The 23,065-nt window shown below is 31.9% G+C and overlaps 5 protein-coding genes across 7 annotated transcripts; 2 read left to right on the plus strand and 3 right to left on the minus strand.

Moving 5' to 3' along the window:
- The first annotated feature begins 407 nt into the window (after positions 1 to 407).
- On the plus strand, positions 408 to 9,605 carry LOC132708723 (uncharacterized). 2 transcript variants are annotated; one of them, XM_060681267.1, is made up of 16 exons: positions 408 to 906; positions 964 to 1,099; positions 1,230 to 1,553; positions 1,610 to 1,843; positions 1,985 to 2,149; positions 2,636 to 2,809; positions 2,888 to 3,024; positions 3,083 to 3,277; positions 3,331 to 3,691; positions 5,108 to 5,731; positions 5,987 to 6,140; positions 6,238 to 6,682; positions 7,128 to 7,326; positions 8,130 to 8,333; positions 8,384 to 8,870; positions 9,148 to 9,605. In XM_060681267.1, exons 1-16 carry the CDS (start codon positions 593 to 595, stop codon positions 9,426 to 9,428), a joined length of 4,434 nt encoding a protein of 1,477 aa, XP_060537250.1. In that variant the 5' UTR covers positions 408 to 592; the 3' UTR covers positions 9,429 to 9,605. The 2 variants fall into 2 exon arrangements, with proteins under 2 accessions (XP_060537250.1, XP_060537241.1); XM_060681258.1 differs by having other exon boundaries at positions 2,636 to 3,024.
- Positions 3,704 to 5,013, minus strand: LOC132708752 (dnaJ homolog subfamily C member 17). Its single transcript, XM_060681312.1, has one exon. It carries the CDS (start codon positions 4,755 to 4,757, stop codon positions 3,912 to 3,914), a length of 846 nt encoding a protein of 281 aa, XP_060537295.1. The 5' UTR covers positions 4,758 to 5,013; the 3' UTR covers positions 3,704 to 3,911.
- Positions 9,606 to 9,742: 137 nt separating the features above from the next.
- On the minus strand, positions 9,743 to 13,412 carry LOC132708732 (translation initiation factor IF-2, mitochondrial). Of its 2 annotated transcripts, none has more exons than XM_060681281.1 (8): positions 13,252 to 13,412; positions 13,075 to 13,189; positions 12,412 to 13,024; positions 12,032 to 12,325; positions 11,571 to 11,770; positions 11,354 to 11,522; positions 10,317 to 10,796; positions 9,743 to 9,999 (listed from the first exon to the last, which is right to left on the minus strand). In XM_060681281.1, exons 1-8 carry the CDS (start codon positions 13,329 to 13,331, stop codon positions 9,827 to 9,829), a joined length of 2,124 nt encoding a protein of 707 aa, XP_060537264.1. In that variant the 5' UTR covers positions 13,332 to 13,412; the 3' UTR covers positions 9,743 to 9,826. The 2 variants fall into 2 exon arrangements, with proteins under 2 accessions (XP_060537264.1, XP_060537272.1); XM_060681289.1 differs by having other exon boundaries at positions 9,838 to 9,999; positions 10,349 to 10,796.
- A 232-nt stretch (positions 13,413 to 13,644) lies between these two features.
- On the plus strand, positions 13,645 to 16,042 carry LOC132708744 (NSFL1 cofactor p47). The gene is made up of 5 exons (XM_060681302.1): positions 13,645 to 13,817; positions 14,431 to 14,723; positions 15,022 to 15,304; positions 15,503 to 15,702; positions 15,751 to 16,042. Exons 1-5 carry the CDS (start codon positions 13,716 to 13,718, stop codon positions 15,968 to 15,970), a joined length of 1,098 nt encoding a protein of 365 aa, XP_060537285.1. The 5' UTR covers positions 13,645 to 13,715; the 3' UTR covers positions 15,971 to 16,042.
- A 1,697-nt stretch (positions 16,043 to 17,739) lies between these two features.
- LOC132708344 (homocysteine-responsive endoplasmic reticulum-resident ubiquitin-like domain member 2 protein) lies at positions 17,740 to 20,718 on the minus strand. Its single transcript, XM_060680633.1, has 3 exons — positions 20,430 to 20,718; positions 19,948 to 20,360; positions 17,740 to 19,142 (listed from the first exon to the last, which is right to left on the minus strand). Exons 1-3 carry the CDS (start codon positions 20,562 to 20,564, stop codon positions 18,689 to 18,691), a joined length of 1,002 nt encoding a protein of 333 aa, XP_060536616.1. The 5' UTR covers positions 20,565 to 20,718; the 3' UTR covers positions 17,740 to 18,688.
- Positions 20,719 to 23,065: the final 2,347 nt, after the last annotated feature.

Raw genomic sequence — 23,065 nt, forward strand, 5'->3', positions numbered from 1 at the left:
AACGGTTTAATACACCTTCAAATGGATTGACCGAATACACAAAAACCGTTAGAGGACTTCGCTTACGTCACTAGCGACCACTTGCCAACAATAATTTTACGATTCTTGCAACTCGTCACGTAAAATGCTTCTCACAGAATCATCATATTCCTCCATTCATACTGGCCACCTGGATAAGGGATTAAAAGGGATAGTTAAGGGTTGTTCTTGTTCATCTACACTTTATTTGGCCAAAGCAATACAACGCAATTCGCCCAGCTTACAATTATGTTCTAACTTTAATACAAATGAGGTTAATGATTCGTGAATATTTTTAACCGATACCATAAAAAACACCGCTTCTTTCAAAATACGCTATTTTTTTATATGTTAAAAAACTTGGATTCTGTGGGCAGAATCGACCTGTCTCTTACAATGCCACCCACAGAATGGAAACGAACGGTTTACTTATTCTACTTCATATAAACAATTATATTTTTGTATTAGAAAACATAGTGGAAATTTTAATAATTTGTTGTAAAAGAATGCAAATATGTTTCAGCTGTATGCAGGATGCATATATTTTATCGAAGTACATTAAATAACATAAAAAATGGATTGTAATAAACTCTCTAAAACCATAATAAATAATGAATCCGAGGACGATAATTCGGACAATAACTTGGAAATTGACTTAGATATCAATCAAGGTGTTTCTCAAAATAACGACTTTCAGCTTATTGAAACTATTGAAGACGAAATTGGCAAAAAGCTCAATGAAAAGGCAGAAAAAACCAATTTAACTGTAACCAATGTGAAAACTATAATTAGACAGGTTCTTACAAATGAGCATGTTATGGCATTACTGAATAAGGATAAAAAGTTTGATTGTTTTTATGAACCCAAATTAACACGAGCAAAAGCCAAGTATGTTTCTTAAATTGTTGACATGAGCATTATTACGAATCTTGCTTTGTTTATCAGACAACTACTTTGTTCGACCACTGCTGCACCAGTTCCATGGGTTCCTCAACCAGCGCCATCTGAAACTCATGTTTTGGTAGCCGATGATTTACAAGATGATTCTTCAGGAGATGAATATATTCCAGGAGAAGAAGAAGTAAGGCTTGTTTGTCAATATATGTTGGGACCCAACTGAATTTAAAGGCTGTCTGTTGAATTTAAACAAAAATATTTTACATCCTTTATCCCAATTCCTAAGCTAAACAGTTTTCAATTGCATATTTTAGAGTGAAGAAGATCGGGATGATTCTATTGCCAGTGAATTGGATACAAGTTCCTTACCTCCTCCAACACCTCCTGCTGTTGTGTCCATGGAAGATAGCTCCACTCAAACTACACACTGGTCAGGTGATGGGGTTTTCAAAGTACCTAAATCAAAAACTGTAACTGACGAGGCAGAAACGGCAAATATAGCACTGAGAACAAGATCTAAAATAAATTTAAGCTCAACTCCTTTGGAGGTCATTGAAAAATCCTTCATTCCTCCCGATATTACTACAGATATGTATGACATGGACTGTGATGATGATGACTGGAAAGAATTTTTAAAGGTGTTGAAATACAACTAAAGCAATGTAACATTTATTGAATACATTTTTGTGTATAGGGTTTTACAGAACCTTTGGATGAAATAGCAAAACCAACAGAAGATGAGGAACAGGATCCAGAGTATAATATTTTGGCAGATGATGAAATTGATAACATTGAACGAGAAGAATTCAGAGAAGATAGGGCAGTAAAGATTTCAAAGAAAGAAATAAAGGAATTATGGGAGGAACTGTTTGAATACATTCAAAACATATCTGAAGAAATTGGTGAAACTGGGCAAAACACTACACAAGTAACTTACTTTTTTAACTGAGCCACAAGGAAATTATTTTTAACTACTACCAAAATGTTCTTTGGCTAATTTTTTTTTGAGTATAATTACAATAAATGTTATATTATTGCTTGTTAAAACAAAACAATGGGTAAATTCTAGGAGACCACACCTGTATTTTCTCAGGTAAAAGTGGAGTTGGAAATTGACAGTTTTAAACAAAATATACCTAGTGAGATATCCCAGCAAACTATCTCTGAGCAAAAAGTTATTAGTGGAATTATCAAAGATAATGAGGCTAACCAAAATTTTGAGTGTTATAGAGATGTGAGTATGATTTTATTGTCACAGATATTAAATATTATTAAATTAGTGAATATTAGAGAGTTAAATGATTATCAAACAAAAATAATTAATATGAGACCTAATAAAAATTCATTTCATTTGTTATATTCTATATAATTGCCGATTTACTGTCAATTAAGTTTGTATCAATTGATAACAATAATTTAACGGTGCCACTGCTTCTGTTTACTAACTTCTTTGGGTGCACTTGTGTAATATTTCATGTTCATACAAAAAATTAGTCAATGCAATATTCATTACCATTTTGATATTTGCAGAACATCTATTGCATTAAAAATAAAGAATTTGACTTGAATGCACTCTGTGTATTGTGAAATATTTTTAAATACTCCCAAAGTAATTGGTAAACATGCAATGAAATTTTTCTTATTATGCGGTTTTAATGTGCAGCCTCGATATTTCAAAATTGCCATAGGACTCTAAAATTTCAATTTTGCAATACTTTAGGAAAGTTCTGTTTTGGAGGCAAGAAACAACTTTGAAATAGTTGTTACTCACGAACAGCTCTGTATTATAGAACAGCAAATGCGTCAGCATGTGCAAATTCTGACGCAAAATTTTCTCCTTATGTATGATCATCCTGAACTTCATGAAAACTGTGCCCAATTAAAGGAGTATCTCGTATGTTATCATTATTATCTATATATTTTGAAATTAAGCTTTTTTAATAACAACACTTTAATTTACCCAATATTTCAGTTAAGTTTAAAATTCCTAAGCGATGGGAAATCATTTTCCCTATTCAGGCCGGTGAACTTAGAGCCTGCTTTAAAGTTAATCGAGTACTGGGTGGAACTGTTTGCTTCTAACGGAAATGAAGTAAAACAAGCGAAAGCGTAAGCTGCCTTACTCCTGATTTACTACTGTTGTCTAATTAAATTTGATGTATTTCAGTCATGTACGAGTTGAACTTTCAAAATCACTAAATTACAAATCGGCTGGCAATTATCATTATGTTAGTTCTTTTCCTAAGTTAATTGTGCAGACCATTTTAAATAGTGAAGTATTCCTTTATCCCTTTCTACTGCCAAAAATTCCTTTCAAATCGTTACAATTTATTGAAAAAGGATTTACAAATTCAGAAGATGAGTGAGTTCTATTTGGATTTAGGTTGATGATATATTTAATCATATTTTTTTTAGATTGATTGTTATGGGTTTGGAGCAATTTAGTGCATTATTAAAAAGTCAGTGCAAAAAACTGATCAATAAAAATGGACAAATTCCTATCAAAACCTTGGTTTCATACATTCGTGAATATATGATGCCACATCGTAATGAAGTGACAATATTGAAACATATTATGCAAAGCAAATGTCCAAGAAATGCTAACAATCCCATAAGAACATATTTCTTGTACAAAAAAGTTATATCCCCGGTTCACTATATTTATCCATTGCATCAAATTTTGCCCCTGTACATGCGAAACCCCGATGAGATGCCATTGCAGTGGAGAATTTTTTTAAAGGGGGAACACAATGGTCGAAAACAAAAATGTGAAATAGTAAGTTTTTTTTTTTATTTGGAAGTCCCTTCCAAAAAATAATTGCAAATTACAATTACAATTTTATAAAATAGTCATTTAAAAAACTTTTATTAAAAACAGATTAAATATAAGGCTATCTAGCTTTTAACCTCCAACATCTAGGTAAAGTACTGTGTCTCAGTAATGAAAACTACACTATTAACAAATTGTTCTTGTTCATTTCTAGTTTTTTAAATTCTTAGCTTTCCCTGTCTGCCTCCATCATTTGCGCTATTAGTCTCTTTCTTTCTTCTGCTTGCCTCAATTTCATTAATGTTACACTTTCAAAATCAGAGTCTTTTACCAAATTGCTTGACTTGCTCGTTGGCGGTAAGTTGACCCACTCAAGCTTAAGGGGATTTTGTGACAATCCCAGTTCAAAATCAACTGCCATTTGAGCAGCATTTTTATCTCTAAACTCAACCAGGGCACTTCCATTTCTTTTAGAAGAAACAACTAATCCTTGAATATCTCCATACTTGGACAGAAATCTATGCAACATTTCTTGTGTGTATCCTCCATTATTTGTATCACTTTTAAGAGCTGACCATTTAATTTTAACTCTGTGATTAGAACCATCACATTTTTTTGCATTACATTCTTCATTAATAGTATTTAGAACATTAAGAATTTCTTCTTCTACTTCCCTTGAACCTTCTTTCCTGAGTCTCTCAATTTCTTCTTTTAACTTTTGATCTGCTGTTTTTGCATCAAATACTTTTTTTTGAGCTTGTCTCTCTCTTGCCTCTAGATCCTCTTTGAGCTTTCGTCTCTTACCATCTAGTTCTTTATGTCGTACGGCAGCTTCTTTTCTCCCTTTTAGAACTTTATCATATGCCGCGCGAGCCCCTTGATCAGTTAAAATTTCCAATATTTTAGATAACTGATGAAACTTTTTAGCAGCACCAGGGTCATTAGGATTTTTATCTGGATGGCACTGTAATGCTTTTTTCCTGTAAGCCTTTTTTATATCGACATTTTCTGCACCGGGGGATATGTCTAATATTTCATATAAATCCATTTCTTCAACGTTTATTTCCTCCATTTTATAATATTTTTACTTAACATAAACTAAACCAACCTAACAATTTGAATTGATTATTATCTGTCAAATGTATATGTTCTTCTTCGTTTTATAGTGATTGCAATAGTCTCTAACCCTGGCCAAAATTGATACTTTGTGTTTAGTACTTTGTTTTTCTGCGTTAATAGAACAATTTATCATAGATAAAAAAAATCTTGGTTATAAAACGTATTTATTTTTGAACAAAAGCAAGACTTTATATTTCTCCAACCGGCAGGATTACACAAAAATAAACGAAGGTAGCATAGACGAGTTTTTGCGCATTGTGTAGGTTTTGTTGTGATTTTTTCTGGTATAGTATTTCTTTTTAGGATTCCTCGGCAAGAAAATTTTGGAGCTGTTGGTTGCCGCATCTTATTTTGGTCAATAATACCCTAGATGTCGCCAATTGTCCAGCTAGATCAGTCATTAATGGCACCATTCTCCGAAACAACAAAACTTCCACAAGAACCAGTCGGAACAATAAATTGATTTCTAAAAAACTCCAGAATTATTCTAAGCTAAAAAACTGCATCACTAGTATAGAAAAAATTACAATCATCTTAGTGGTTCCAATTAATGTGAGAAAATTAGTTCATTTTTTTGCACAAATCTCGGGGGATAGAGAACATTTACCTGATTTGGCTAATGATTTGAAGCCTTTGCAAAATATGCCCCTTTTAAGCACTCCTGCAAGTAAACTTGGTGAACCACAAAGTGCATTGCAAGATGGATGTGTTTCTTCGACATTTAACCTACCAAATACTGAATCCCTTAAAACTAAGAAAATAAGGCCATTGGACTTTTCAAATATCAGCTTTCATCAGGATGATTCAAGCACTGAAGTTGAATTTAGTACATCTTCAAGCAACTTTCAGATAAGTCAGACTTCACAAAGTACGAATTCTAATCTTCCTAGTCATGGTCTAGCAGTAAAAGATTTGGTTAGCGAAAAGGTAAAAATCTTGAAATTTGTTGAAAAATGGGTTTGTTCTTTTCTTGACATTCCAAGTAAATAGAGTAAAAAGGACAAATTTCTTAAAACGCAAAAAACCCTGGAACAAAATATTAATTGGCATTATAAAGATTCAGTATTTCCTTTGCAGAATATTTTCCCACATATTTCAAGTTAGTAAATAGAAAATGTTTTGATATATGCCCGATATTAATACAATTAAAGAGTCTTAATTTATTTCCATGTTGACTTTCAGGACACTTCTATAGCTTGCTCTACCCCAAAACCTATTCCAAGGAAAGAGCCCTCGGGTGCAGAAAAAAAAAAAGCTAGGATCCAACGTGAATTCCTAGCTAATTTATCAATAGCAACTCCTGAAGATCCTCAAAGTGTAAAAAATAAAGATGAATGTGAGTAAATATCATATTACATGACTTTGTTACTATTAATTTAAAAATATTAAAGAAAAAAGGTATAAAAAGTAACTATAGGTTTATTACTTTTTAGTGTTTGCCATCGCGTACTATGACAAATTAAGAGAAACTTTGGATCTTGAAGATTACCACAAAATCTTGCAGATTTTAAATGAATTTAAAAATGGGGATGCCGTTGATTTGTATCGTAAAGTTGAGCCTATATTGCAACCAAAATATATGGAGCTGGCAGAAGAATTTTTACTCTTTCTAAAGGAGAAAGAAGCGGCATTGGTAGGCCAATTGATACCATGGTTTACAGTAACAACGAGGGTGAAATTTTTGAGAAAATTAGAAATTTACTTTAAAGAGCAACCCGCTCAGTTAAAGAAGATTTACAATATGTTAACTGAGTTAAGTGAAAGTGAAAATTTAGACATGGAGACAATCAAACGTAGTCTATTGCCTTTGCTAAAAGGTAATGGGATTTTGACAGATTTATTTCTTCAGAATTTTGTAGAGGAACGACCTCCTGCAAGGTAAGAAAAGTAAAAACCTGATAGGTGTGTTTTTTTATAATCCATTATATTGTTATTAAAAGGACTATTAGGACATGAAGAGAGGTTTGTGTATCCTTGTATATATTGAAGATAAGAAGGCACATCATAAGGATCTTATGTAATAAAGGGAAAACAACATTTTGGAAAATTGTTTTATGTTTGACTCTTCGAAGGCAGGACACAAAATACAATAAAATTTACAAATATTTGACTCATTTTCTGCTTTATCTCTCTTCTACAATCTCTTCAATCACCATCTCAAATGATTTTAATTTTACATTTATATTTCACTGTTTTAATGCTACCTTGTTGGTAAAAGATTATATTATAATATAAAATAATGTGGTTGTTAATTTAATTTTAAAATTTATTTCAGTATTTTTTTTACCTCCAAAAAGAATTACTTTTAGAATTTTGGTTGTAGTTTATTACAAGGGCCTTATGAAACCATAAACATTAACAAAGAACTTACACGCGGAGATGATGAGGAATTATATGAAAAAATAGTGGTTCCTAATACAGAAGAAAAATATGGGGGGATATCATGTGACTGTCATTGTCACAAAATTGAAGATAATGAATATAAGTGTAGATACAAGCATTGTATATCCTGTGGTCTAAGGGTAAGTCATATTGTCTAAAGTAAGGTAGATTTGCGGTTTCCAGACAATGTCACTAAACCCCCCCCTGACCAAAATTACCCCACCTGAATCACAATCAGTAAACCCTTCATTCTTCACCCCTGGAATCAATGAACTTCCAACTCACCTCAAACTTTTCCAAAGTTACCAATGATTATTATATACACGTTCAACTAACCAAAAGTAATATATCATAATACTTTCCAAAATAATCAATAAAACAATTATTTTGTAAATTAATGATTGTTGAATAAGACCGCTACGTTTTAGTAAAGTTGAGATCTGAAAATAATAAGAAAATTGTTATGTGCATTACTATTCAATAAAACCTATATGCAAGAAAGGAGGAAAGGATATTAATAAAACATTGGTTTTACCCTATGCATTTAACTTTATTAATTATTAATTAATATAATATGCATGTTTATTCTATTTCAATTTACCTATTTTAAACACTATTTGGGGGTATTTATTAATGATGCTTTTTTTTTCTATTTCACACACAACTATGTTTCGGTTAGTTCAATGTGTTTATAATAATAATCAAGAATTGTCGTCCGTCTCTAAGTGGGGTGAAAAACGCGGAGTGAGAGTCAGAGTTAGGGGGTTCACTTTTGAGGAGCGGAAGGGTTTACTGGTTTGGATTCGAGTGGGGGCGGGGCGTAAGGTGAGCTTGGTCAATGGGGGGTGCAGTGAAGGCGTGAACATGGTCGAGAATATATCCTACTGTCCACAACAAGTAGCTGAATTTTTTTTTTATGACGCGTCATCTCTTTTCACAACAGTTTGTTCAGGGAAAAGTATTCATTCAAACTGGTCGAGGTATGCAGCCGGCATGTATCACTTTTAAAACGAACCCAAAAGCAAATCATGTTGCACGGCTAATGGGTAAACAACCTGCGACCGTAACACCGAATCGAAGAAAAAGACGTGCAGATTCTAGTCCAAATAAAAATACTGGTTCGAGCGGGAAAGAAAATTTGGATGAGGTAAGTGTTTCATAAGCTGCTTTCAAAAAATTGAAATGTAACGAGCACAGGATACAGAGGATGAAGAAGTAGGAAAAAGAAGAATAAAGAATCGGTCAAAACCATCAAGGAAAAGGATAAAAGTGTCTGACACTCAAAGCGGGATCCAAAAAGTTACCTCCTCAAAGAAGTCTCTCAGCAAAGGTTGCGATACATCAGAAATTCCCAAAAATCCCAACCTTCGAAGAAGATCAAATTCTGTAAAAAAAGGAAAAAGGGAGACAAAAAAAACTTCTAAAAAATCTGAGAACTTGATAGACAACGCAGATAAAGATTTGCGTTTGACAAGTGAAGATAAAACTGTGGTTAAACTGCGCGAGGAATCAGTTGAAGTGAAGAATCTTGAACCTGTTGAAACTGAAATTAAACAAACAGTTAGAGAACTGGAGTTTGTTAGACATGAATCCGGAACATCATATTCATTAGTTGTTGATTGTAATAAACAGCTCACAGAAAAGTCACTTACACCTATGCGACTCACTACTGAATCAGAAAGTGGTGAGTTCTCTGCGTTATTTTTTCTAAAACCTAAGTGTGAGAATTTATCTATTATTTTAAAATTCATAAACAGAGATTAACAAAGTTATATTTTTAATAAGTTATATATTTTAATAAGGAAGGGTTAGTCTTACTCCTAGGTTTTGATTTTTATTCATTGTCCTAAAACTTCGCTGAAGGAAAATAATTAATGTAACCACACTTGGGGTCTTTCCCAAAAGCTTAAGTAATCATCTTTTACATTACCCATAGTTCGCATAGTTTTGCTTATTTGCAGAATTTTGCGAGGAATCATCACAGGACAACTATGAATCAGACAGTTCTTGTTCATCAATGGCTAGTAATAATCAATCCCAGAGTGATAGTAATACAAATGATGAGCCACTATGGGGAAGAGAAGAGGACACCATTATATTAGAGACATTCCAAAGGGAAGATGATAAAGACTATGCGCTGCAAATAATCTGTGACAAATTGCCAAACAAAACCATAAGTCAGATTAGAAGTAGATTTTCAACACTTATGACATTGCTAATTGAAAGTTTAAAAAGTTCCTAGCTTGTATATTATCCTCGGGTTAGGTTTTATTTTATAAAGGGAAGTGGTTAAAATATGATTTTACAAATTTATTAGAATTTGTTTTTTATTATATATGTTTTGTATTAGTAAGTATATTTATTTGTTAAAGAAATTACTTCACTTATTTAACTTATAATAAATTATTTGTTGATTTTATCGCTTCATTTTCCAATTACCGAGTGGCATTTTTTCTAAGAAAAAGTTTATCCACATACTCTTTGGCGTGTTAAACAACTCCATCAAAAAATATATAAATGTTACCTGCCAAATCATATCCAACTTGCCTCAATTGTGGTCAGACTTATTATATTACAATTAATTTGCGGATCAAGAGTGAACAAAAGCAAAAACAAATTTAGTCCGCAAAAACTATATTATTAAAATCCCGGATCCCAATCGGTTTCTTGCGGTACCATTTTGCTCTCAAAACATATCAAAATATCGCCTTTTTCAAAAGTTACGGTTGTGTCAGCTAACCTAATGCCACATTCTGTATCGGATTTTATAACTGCAACTTCATCCTTTAGGTGTCGCATGGAAGAAAGCGGCCCTAAAAGAAATAGGTTCCTTAGATAAATAATTGAGGCAATTTAAAACTTCAAAACTAGCGAATAAAAGCAATGCTAAACCAATTTTCAAAGTGTTTAATTTTAAAGCGTTTTTGTGTTTTTGTATAGCCATTATTAATCAAATGTTTTTAAATTACGATCATATCGTGCATAAAAAGATGGAACATATATATATATATACATATATATATATATATATATATATATATATATATATATATATATATATATATATATATATATATATAATATTTAGTCAGTCACGTTTAAAATCAATGCAAAACGGAATATTTCTTACCCTCATATACAACGCAACCATTTCGTTCTAACCTGAATCTAGCACTTTTTTTTAATATTCCCTCAATGCAAATGCACCCCGCAATAGGAACCTTTTTTCTGCGCTCGTTTATTTCGATCTGCTGTAGCACCTCTGCCTTTCCAACAACTTCCTCAACCTCTTTCTCCGGCAGTCTACTGTTTATTTCTCTTTTAAAATCGTCAATTAATTTATAAATCACATTGAAATGCCTAATCTCTATGTCCAACTCTTTGCCAAGGTTTTTTATATTGTCATTTATATCAACATTGAATGCGTATATAATACAATTAAAAGTCTGGGCCAGTTCGAGTTCATTTTGGGATATTGCACCTACACCGTAATGAACGATATCCAGTTTGCATTCATCAGATTCATAAGTGTCCAGAATTTCTAATATGGCTTCTAAGGTGCCATCCACATCAGATTTGACAATAATATTTAGGGATGGTGGCCCATTTTCTGCAATACGTAGAGAAACATAAGTAAAGCAGAAAAAATAAAAATATATATTAATAAGTTTATTCAATTTTTTATAAAATTAGAAAAAAAAGAACAAAAAAAATAGCATCCAAAGGCTTTCACTGATCACTGAAACAGACGTTTTCGCCCAATTATTTAATTTGATTTGAAAAATACCATTTAAGACTTGTTTTATTCCTTTTTTGATAATGAACTTTTGAAAGTTGTTGGATTATCTTTAACACCATAGCTATAAAGTATAGAATTCTTGAAATGTTATTTATGCTTCATTGGTTTCTGATAATAACCATTCATTACTTCAAATACCCAAATTGCAATTACATAATTACTAATATTCAGCGTTCCTGCAAGGGGGTACCTGGTACCTTGAATACCTTTTTACTTTTTTTTTATAAACTCATGTAATTGAGTTTTTCAAAATCTTTACACCAATTTGATTTTCTATTTATTTGATTCATTGTTAGATATTTCCTTATTGACTTGATGTAACTAATTAATTAATTATTAACTCAAGTTATTAAGAGTTTAAACATTACCTTTAATGAATTCAGGTTGTCGGGGTCCTTCCCTCTTAAGACGTCTTCTCCCCAATTTCCTTTTCTTTTCCAATTGTTCTCTATAAGCAAGATCGTGCTCTTCTCGCTTTTGTTTAATTATTTTTTCATCTTCCTCAAGTTTTTTCTGTTCTAATAGCTTTTCTCTGAACTGTAATCATACTTTTAAACAAAGCAAAACTATTTATACAATCGCTACCTTTATAACATCTTTTGCAAGTCCCTCATTTTCAACCTCCAAAATCAACTCTCCAGCTGGAGGTAAATCTCTCCAACCTTCGATTTCCACGGGGTTTCCTGGAGTCACACTTTGTAAAACTTGACCACTAGCATCTCTCAATAGTCTCACTCTTGCGAAAGCTGTCCCAGCAACTAATATGTTGCCCCTCTTAAGAGTACCTTTTTAATGAAAATTCTAGATAAGAAAATGTTAACATCAACAATAAATAATGAAATGCAATTTATAGTTTATTTTGTTTGGCAACTGCATTATTTAAGCAATGGCTTTTACTTAAATATATATCTACATGAACCAAAATATGTAAAATTACTAAATAAACTAATAAACATTTGACAGTAGTAGAGAACATTTTTAAAGATTGCTAAAAAAAATTCTAAGACAATTAAAACATATTTTAATTAAAAAAAAAATAGACATACCCCTTTGTATTACAGCAGTACATAATTTCCCTCTCTGATGATGGACAATACTTTCAACAACAACTGCTTCAACAGGACCTGTAGGATCACCACCTACTTCAAGTAATTCTGCTTGTAAAATTAGAGCCTCAGTTAATTTATCTAAATTTTGCCTTTTTAAAGCTGAGATGGGAACTGCTTGAGTATCTCCTCCAAGTCGTTCCACTTGAATTCCCTGCTCCAATAACATTTTTTCTGCTCTCTCCACATTTGCCTTTGGGGCATCGATTTTGTTAATTGCCACCAATATAGGTACTAAGATTAATCATGTTAAAATTTAGTTTGAATTAATACAATAAAATAATCTTTCTTTTTATTACTTCCATTATCAAATTATTCACCTTTTGCCCTTTGTGCCATATTAATTGATTCTATTGTTTGTTCCATAACACCATCATCAGCAGCTACTACCAAAACAACAATATCGGTAACATTTGCCCCTCTAGCTCGCATTGAAGTAAAAGCAGCATGTCCAGGAGTATCCAAAAATGTTATTCTAGAACCTGAATCTAACACAACAGAAAAGGCACCAATGTGTTGAGTAATACCACCAAATTCCTGATCTACAACACTAGAATGTCTTAGAGCATCAAGAAGTGTTGTTTTCCCATGATCTACATGTCCCATCACTGTTACAACTGGTGGTCGAGGTCTTAACATTTCTTTTGTTGGTGGAGGCCTAGCAGCAATATCTTTCACAATTTTTTCCTCTGCCTGGTCAGTTGGCTTTGCAATCAAGCGCATTCTCTTGCCAGCTCGTTTCAATGCATTTTGTAAAATAGCAGTGTCATTTACGGGAAAATTTGGATATTTAATTTCATTCATAAAGAGTTTCTGAACATATGCAAAATCTTTGTTTAATACTGATGCTATTTCCTTTAAAGTTATACCTTTCCATATATCCACTACTTCCCATTTTGGTTGAGGTTTATATTCAATTACTTTTGGCGCTTTCTGGAATGTTAGTAAACTGAGAAACCACCTGCCTATTGTATTATTTTTACCTTCTCTTCTGCAGCTTGTCGCCTTTTAAATGCTGTTATACTGGTATGAAAGCATTTTGTTCTGCTACTAATAAAAGCTCGAACTTGACAGAACTGCAATAACAGGCGAATGGAACTGAAATCGAGAACATAAAATAATAAATCTAAAACAATTTAATTTTTTGCATTTCCATTTACCTGTAGGAACCTATTTGTTTTTTTTGATTTGTTACATTTAAACAGTTAAAAAGCGTTAAATATTTTATATAGCGAGCCATAGATTAAAAAATTCTATTAAAACATTAAACATTAAATAAAAGTTTTAGGTTAAAATAAAAGCATCTTTGCACTATTGCACATGTGAACTACAGGAATTGCAGATTTGTAAAAACAGAGAATATAGTTACAGAGACCATTATCGAAATATATTATTTTTTAACATTTATTATTTTATGTTTGTAGTTAAAAGTGGACTGTCACACAATTTTGAATTCAATTCTGCAATCGTACTAAAATTATTAATTATATTTATTGTCAGTTATATTTTGTCTTTACCGTTACCAATTATCCGAATATATTTTTTTAAACTATGCGTTTCATCCTGAGTTGACAGTTTCATTTGTTGTCGAACCTTGAATCGTTAAACAAGAAATACAAAGGCGATGTCGGAAAAAGAAGAAAAATTACAACAATTTGCTGCTATTACAGGTGCCAGTTCTGATAGGGCTAACTTTTTCCTGGAATCTGCTGCTTGGGATGTGGAGGTACAAATTGATATGCGTTTATTTTTTAATGAATAACATTTTTAAATATTCTTGGTGGTTCTGTCTTTTAAAGCAGGAAAACAAAAGCTAGAAAATCGATTATTTTAGCAATAACGAGGTGTGCTATTACTGCTGAAATACATTACATGAAAAATGTTTGGAGAAAGGCAAACTTGGCCGTTTATTTTATCATTTGTTCTTTTTTATGGTAATTTGTTTTAGACACTTCATACTACGTGGTGTTATGCATAGCGAGTAAGTTTTTAACCGCAGTTGAGGATGGAAATAAATGACCGTCCCCAAAATTAATGAAATCTAAAATAAAGCAGTTCAAAATTTCAATTTATCTTTACTTATAGGTTCTAGAAGTATAGAAGTCTAGAATTTTTTACATTTAATTTTTACATTATAATTTAGTATCTGTTAACAAAATGGTATATTATTGTCCCAAAACCTAAATCATGCATCTGCTTTGGAAAGATGCTGTTTTCAAAATGTGTTTAATTCAAATAAGATTTAAGTAATTAGTATACAAATTTGTGCTTTTTCGGTAATAACCAAATTGAGAATTCTATTATAATACATGTTAATTTCACATTTTTTACTGTGTTAGATGGCTATAGCCAGATACTACGAAAATGATGGTGAAGATGTAGAGTTTGTGGAAAACAATACCCTACCACTTTCAACAGATCATCCCAAATTAGAAACACCCCACAGTAAAACAAAGCCAAAGAAATCATCCAATTTTGCAACTATTAATACCTTAACCACATCTAGTGATGAGGATGAAGAGGGACAAGCTTACTATGCTGGTGGGTCTGAACATAGCGGCCAACAAGTGTTGGGACCTCCCCGTAAGAAACGGGATGATATTGTTGCTGATATGTTTAAATCTGTGCAGGAGTAAGTAACCCATATGGGCATTCTATTTTAAACTAAAACTTTTATTGCTATATGGAGTCTACTACATAACCTTTCACAGTTTCCTAATAGTACATCATTTGCACTTTAATAATTTTTGCTTTTAATTGCACTGCATAGATGCATAATTTTAACAATGCTATTTATTTATAATATAATTTTATCCAACTTTAAAAAATAAAATAATTATGAAGAGCTTTTTTATTAAGAAGATAAAGTATCTTTGGTAATGTCTGAAGTAATTTATATTACCTCCCATTTTATTATTGTTATGCTTCAGGCACGGTGTTGAAATTTTGGAGCCAGGTGCTGCAGCTTCTAGTTCAGCACGTGTATTTGGAGGTACTGGTTATAAGTTAGGCCAAGATGACTCGACCTCAGAAATAGTTCCGGGGGTACAAACAGCTCCACAACCACAGGAGGTGACTTTAAGATTGTGGCAAAATGGATTTAGCATCAATGATAATGATTTGCGGTCATATACAGATCCTGCTAATAAAGATTTTCTTGACAGCATAAGGAGGGGAGAAATTCCACATGAATTGAGGCAGGGAAACACTGAGGTAATATTCTTAGTTTCTATCATTATTAAAATGGAGTACTGTGAGTTACTTAAAGCAATTTATTAGTATTTATGAGAATATTTGAAATATCCTTTGTTTTACTAAGACATAATGGTTTATATCGAATGTATGCTGTATTGAAGTCTTGTTTATGTTTTTGACAATAATATCCAATCTAAAAAAGTTATGAAATGCTAGATACATTTGGCTATGGAAGACCATAGAATGGAAAATTATCAACCTCCGAAAGGTAAAGTCAAACCATTTCAAGGACATGGATATACATTGGGAAGTCCTGCTCCAGTGGTTGTTGGTGCATGCAGTGATGAAAATAAACCAGCGAATGAGGAACGAGCCAAAGAAGTTATCAAGTTGGATAACTCAAAGCCAACTACTAGGTAGGCTTCCAGAAATGAATTTTTTTAATAAAATTCAATTTTTTTTAGTTTGCAGATCCGTTTAGCTGATGGATCGCGTCTAATTGGACATTTTAACCAGGAACATACTGTGGGGACCATCAGAACTTATATTACAACAGCCAGACCTCAATATGAGAGGCAGCCTTTTAACCTAATGTCATCGTACCCTTCCAAAGTTTTAGATGAAACATTAACTATTAAAGCTGCTGGACTGTTAAATGCTGCGATTATGCAAAAGTTAACCTAATAAATAGTTACTAAACTTAGTTTTTGTTTGTTATGTAATTTAAAATGAATATTAAAATCTTCATATGTTGGTATATCATCTGGTATTTTATTATATTAACATATATATGAGAATCGTTGAGCCATATAGGTACTATATAAATTGAATATGAACTCATTTATCTAGGCCATATAAAGCAAGGAACTTTTAAAACAAAATCAAACTTTTTAGGGTCGACATTCTATTTGCGCATGCGCGATCCATTTCTGACCTCGTTTCAACCATGTACCTATTACTAGTAGTAGTAAAAAAGAGAAAAATATGTCGAAAAGATGATAGAAAATTATTTTAGCGATAAATGTTACTTTATGGGCGAATGGACCAATTCAATTTGTTACCCCTATTCTATGGTTATTCGTCTGAAGTTTATCATTGAGGTGCGTATAAAACTTGTATGAACAGTTAAAAAAGATATTAGATAAAGTTTTTAGAAATGCCTATTGAAAATATCGAAACAGTACCGCAGGATTTACCAAATAGTGACGAAGAAAGAGTGACAGCGGAGCCTCAGGTCGAGGTGGCAAGAGAAATTACTTTAACAGATAAATTAAATAAGCGTCTTTTGCAATCCTTTCTTTTAAGAATTAACCAGACCGCTCCCTTTGAGTCCACAGAATATCAGAGCGTGCCCGTGGAAGACACAAATGATTTTCAAAATAATTAAAAAGACATGGCTATACAGCATAACCTTAAATTCCGAGCATAAGTTTTTGGGAATTGAGGCTTATTAACAAATAGCCCTCTTTTTAGTTTATTATTAGATAATGTCCGACGAAGAGTCTTTGATAGGAGATATAATAGAACAATCTGAACGGGAGCAAAATGAAATTGAAGATGTAATTCAATATAATGAGGTAGAGATTGAAGATCCAGATGCTCAATCTGAAGGTCAGAATGAGGATGCCAAATCTGTGAAACCTAAAAGAGTTATAAAGAATCCACAACCAAAGTTGAATGAACAGACCTTGAAAACCGCAAAAGGTCTTGGTGCTATAGAAAAATGTTTTGAGAGAGTTAAGTTTAAGGGTCGAGAATATGAAGAACAAGATTTAAATGTAATAATGAAGACCTATGAATATTGGTGTCACAGAATGTTTCCAAAATTTCCGTTTGATGACTGCATTAATAGACTTGAAAAATTGGGTAGCAAACGTGCCACACAAGTAATTAATAAAAGTCTTGGTGTGTACTCAATCTATATTTCTGTTTTTTAGACATATGTCAAGCGAATACGTCATAATCTAATTTTTGATGAAAGTGAAATAATCCGGGAAGATGACGAAATTGGTGAGGAAGGTATCACGGATGTAGTAACACTACACAGTGAAGAAAATGAGACAATTGCTCCTCTTTCTAATCCAGATTCATAAAAAAAATGCTTGTTTTAACAAAGTTTCTAATTTTCTTTTTCGAATTACTTGTGTATTTTATTAATAAAAAAAAATAAAAATATATTTAAAACCAATAATAAAAATCAGTGATTTATTTGAACCAAATACATTTTCAATCAAGGCTGATGACTTGTCATTTTCTATTGATTTTCTTTCTGCGAAGCTTAGGTTTATTGAGGAGCAGACTCAGGCAAACAAAGTGACAAATGTTATATCCTAATTAAAGGAAGTAATTAAAATCAAATGAAATTTTATTTTGAATATTGGTAACAGAAAACAAAAGTGTATACAGAAAGGTACACTGGGCATTTTACAAAAGCAAGGTTATGGCAGTTTGTTCTTAAAAACAGATCTTGATGTTATTTAATAAATAATTGAAATTATACAGGCAGCTCAGAACTTCGTTCCCAGATTGTATAAACAATACAGATCAAGTGACTCCCATAGAGAAACAGAAAGTACTATTGAATGATAAAAAAAAAACAATTTTTCTCTATTAATGTAAGTGTTTATTTTTTCATGATAAATCACATTTGTTTTTAAAGCTGTTTTAAAATATATATACACACTACAATCTACACAGATTTTTTTTTAAATAAACATACTAAAAATACTTTTAATACAGATCTGGAAGAAAATTCTGAGAAACTACAGTCACATCCATGTGGACATACAACGAGTGAGTAAAATAACAAGAAATCTAATCACGACTATTAACAAATATGAAAATTTACCAAAGAGATAAAAGTTCCAAACATGAAAACAAAAGTGAATGGTTCAAATAATATAAACCCCAGTATAGGAATAAATGCAAGTGGTTAACATTTTGATAAAATTTTAGGGCCACCACCTTTGGTTACTTATTGGAAACAAAATAATGCAGCGTGTAAGGTCCCATTGAATATATCATGTTAAGATAATAAGGCAGGAAACTTAATCATTTCAGGCATTTAATTCATTACTCAAATCAACTGTGACAGAACCTCGTTTGTTTAGTACTTGAAAAATAACCCTTTCACTCCAGTGGGAATGAATCTCACGTCCTATAGTACTGTAAACTAATATCAATTCCAAATAGTGGAACTTCTGCTGTGTATTATTTGTTGGTACTGTCTCATATCAGGTACTAACAAGTTTTCTATCGATAAAGCTTTGAATACAAACTTTCAAGTATATTAAAATACCAAAAATTCCCATATCAAAAAAACCACTTTGTTATTGTGGAACAAGAAAGGAGTAAATTAATGTCTATAAACTTTTATACCATCACACACGCAGTAGTTACATCTCACATGGCATTTGGTATTTCTGGAATGAGTGATGCAAAGAATGTTGTAAAAAATGTCCACGCTACTGTGAATCGTGTGGGTGCTTGTTCTTCTTGAGGTGCTGGATTTGGTGGTCCATTAATATTATTGTTATTGTTATTGATGTTTCTGAAGAAGCCGACTTGATACAAATACAAACTTATACCAAGGAAAAGAACGGCAACAAAACGCAGTGGACTGGAATAGAAGTATACAACGCTGAACAGTACCATTGCCCGACTTAACATGTAAAATATGTCCAACCAATCGCGGTCGTGATTGTCCTCGGCCATGGCTGCTGGGACACGCGGCACCCCAACGGGTGGTTGTTGCGGTTGTTCTGCTTGATTGAGTCCTTCATTTGGATTAGGATTAATATCGGGTACTGTCTGAGTTGGAGGCACAGGTATTGCAGCGGGTATATTACCACTAACACTGTAAAGTGAAACGCCAGTTTCAGATTTAACAAACACAAATTCTACTTTTTACATGATGGATAGCAAAAAAATGCACAATTGAAAATACCTTATTTAAAATTTAATGTGAAACAAAGTTTTTTTGAAATTTATATAAATATATATATATAAATATATATATATATATATATATATATATATATATATATATATATATATATATATATATATATATATATATATATATATATATATATATATATATATATACTCTTAAAATGGTTTATTACTTTTATTTAAAAAAAAGCGAATTGTTAATCTTAAGTGGTAATTCAAAAACATACGAACGATTTGTTAAAATTCTATTGGTTACTATTTTTAAACTAGTTAGATAAGCAGAAAACCTGATAAGAGCCTATGGATATGTTTGCCAACGATATTACTAAACAATGAACAACTAAAACATAATTTTTTTATTCTAGTTTAAAAAAAATAACTTCCCTCTTGAATCCTGCTTGTGATAAAATAAAAAGAGTATATATTTATTTGAATCAAAGAATGATGCAACAATTAACAATACCAATATTTTAATTGTGTTATATGTAAGTAACCAGTAGTACTTCTCTTTTAAATAAATACATAAATCAATTTACAATAACAGAGCTAAATTAATTTAAAGGTCTTTAAATTAAGCTATTCAAAGTTATGTACAGACTAACCCCTGGATAAATATTATGAAATTAAAATTCAATTCTCATCCGCACACCTTAGTTAATACTATTAATCATATTTGAATTTTTTAGATAATTTGAAGGTAGACTTACACTTGCATATATTGGGTCATATACTGCATATATGCCTGCTGCATCCATGCCAACTGCATTTGATATTGTGTTAAATCCATTTGAGGAATTTGTTGAGCATTCAAATTCATCCAGGGTAGATTAGGAACTCTGTTATCCCGCATATCCGATGATGCTGTTGATTCAGGGGATATATTGTTACTTGTGCTATTAGCACCACTTGCCATATTATTTGCTCTATCATTACATTGGTGCTCAGTAGTTGAACTGTTAACTGGCACTTGCTTTGGTGTAGACATTCCTGTGTAGTTCGATGTACAAACTAAATGCACTGTGTGTGTATCTTGTCCTTCGTACTGTCTCAGAATGTCTTTTAAAACTAACGAGTCACATAAGAGTTGTCCCGAATATATAAGTTTCTGCTCGTGCTGTGGCTAAAAGTGATAAAAAAAACACAATGATTGATAAACATACAGGCCAATAATTGGAGGTAGATAACTTACAGGCTTATTCGGGTAAACTTCTGATAAGTGTTGTTTTAATTTGTTAATAGTCCATGACAGCTCGCACTGAATTTTTTGATCTTCTATTTGTTGATTTGGAGCTTTCACTATTAAGGTGACGGGTAGAGATTCCATTTCTTTGGAACTGCTTCCTAATGACAAAACTAACTATTGTAAAATGACTGACGACCTTACACTTTTTGTTTTTGACTGTTGCGTAGTTAGCAAATTAATTGTGTATCCTAGACCTTCCTACTTATATTGCCACCAACGACAAGGAGCAAGTGATGACAAACCACGATAACCAATATTTGGCGAAGTTCTATTGGACGTTGATCATCATTACCTCACGTGACATGTGGCGACATAATTACTCGATAACATATTCTCTAATCGCTTAACGTTATTTCGTTGCAGGTAAGTAGACAATAATTATACTTTTAGTTAAATTTTATTCAATTAAATATGTTTTATTTACATTTTCAAACCTTAGCGTAGGCAACCAACAATTTAGGTGTGGAACCTAGATAAACAGCACTAATTTCGAAAATGTCAGAGATATTTTGACTTATTCGAAAGTAATAGATTGTTAGAGAAGACCAACAACTGTTTCTTTAATCTCTTACATTTCAGATTGGTGAATAATAATAAGTGTCTATACCACGAACAATGTGAAAAAAAAAATTTTAGCAGTTTTTTTTAATGAAAATTTGTATGACTTCGTGTGTGGTTGTCAAATTTAATATAAAAACTTTTCTTGTAGAAAAAATTTAAAATAAATTAAAAGCATTAAACTTATTTGCAACTTATAAATATATTTTGCTAATGTAAAATAATAAGAGATTGCCGATATTTACTTGAGATATATTTCTAATTAAATATAAGTGAAAGAAGAAACTAAAAGAAAACTGAAAAAATGCTATGTGTGCGGAGACTTTTTTGACCGACTGTACTTCTGACCAAGGATTAATTTCACAAAATTTACTTCTTTTTTAGAACATTCTCATCGAAAAACAGAGGGATTTATTCAACGCCAGATTTTGATAAATAATACCGAAGGTTTTAACAACATTCCATTAATACACAAACAAAAAAATACACGGGTATTCCAAATAAAAAACCAGTAAACACTTGTAGTAACTTTATTTTCATAAATTTCTAGTATAAACTATACAAAAGATAGCGTAAAAATTATTGTCCAAGCAATGCTCTACTTCTATTTAAAAATTTTCTGGAGACATTGTAAGAACATCACAATTACACACTGACCCATCGCAATTAAAACATTGGAATGAGTATTTTGAATCATCTAACGTCCATGTAAGTATAGTAGGTATTATTGTTTGCTTCGAAAAACATTTTAATAATGTAGAAACTGCACCTTCGATGAAATTACAACTGTAAGTACATAACATTTTTTATTTATTTTCTCTTATTTGGTCGATTCGGCATTTAAGCAAGACACCATATGATAGTAGCGCTTGCTTTGTTTCGCTCATATAGATACCAGATAAATTTTATGGTGATAACAAAGGTACTTCCTGTACTGTCAGTTGGCTTCCGCTTCGGCTGTGGCATTTTTAAGTTAAGTGCGTGTGTGAGATCACTGTTAAAACAATGTGTTACAATTTTACTATATTTGCGGTCTTTATATTCAATTTATCTAGTACCTATATTGTTTCGCTAATAAAACGCTTTTACTCTTACCTATATATTATTCGAAACTTTTAGGTTGTTGTAAAAAAGTATAATAAACTATATTACTATTTATTGTCTATGCATTCGAAATTGAGCAATGTATATTTTTTTAAAGTTTACTGGAACTAAATCCTTATGTTTTTTAAGTAAATTATATCTATTTGATTTAAGAATTGAAAAGGATTAAAATTCCATTTTACTGTTTTAGTATGTTTTTCTTTGGTATAACTTCCCAATTTAAAAAGAACATTTTTGCGAATGAGTGATGTGATTTTACACGGATTTTACTACTACTTTACTACTGCTGGTCTAGCCTAAACAACCAGTTTCCCAACTTCAAAAGAATTTGATCTGTGAGTTCCCAACCTTTTTGTCTCTAATGGGCGTTTTACAGCAAACCGACAGAACGACAACTTGAAAAAAAAAAAAACGAAACGGCAACTTTTTTCAGATTTTTTGAAGTTTTTTCGGCAACTTCCAATTTTCAAACAGTGTGCCTGTTTTGTTTTTCGCTTAAAGTATGCCATTTCAAAGAGTTGCCGCATGTATTATAACTCAGTCAGTTTAGTTTAAACAGCAATTTGTACGATTATTTGGTTTCTGTCAAGACTCCGAGTCATGGGGAGTAATTGCGCAGTGAAGAGATTTTTAATTTGTTTGTCGCCAAACAAATTAAAAATTAAAAAATCAACACCATTAAAACTGTTTGCCTAGTGTCACTGACAGAAAACAACAGCACAACAGCAACTTATAATTGTATTTTGGTCTAAAGCATGTAGCGACTAGAGATACAGAGGCTATGCCGGTAGGTATTATAAAGCAACTATGAACAAATTTTTGAGAAGGTCCATTTAAGATGCTCATCCGCGAAACTTCAAACCTCGTTTTTAAGCAATGATCTTGCAGCTACAACAACCAACATGGCCGCTGACAGATCG

Source organism: Cylas formicarius, unplaced genomic scaffold, assembly GCF_029955315.1.
Source record: "Cylas formicarius isolate icCylForm1 unplaced genomic scaffold, icCylForm1.1 PGA_scaffold_10__41_contigs__length_53128322, whole genome shotgun sequence".
NCBI classification, from domain to species: domain Eukaryota; kingdom Metazoa; phylum Arthropoda; class Insecta; order Coleoptera; family Brentidae; genus Cylas; species Cylas formicarius.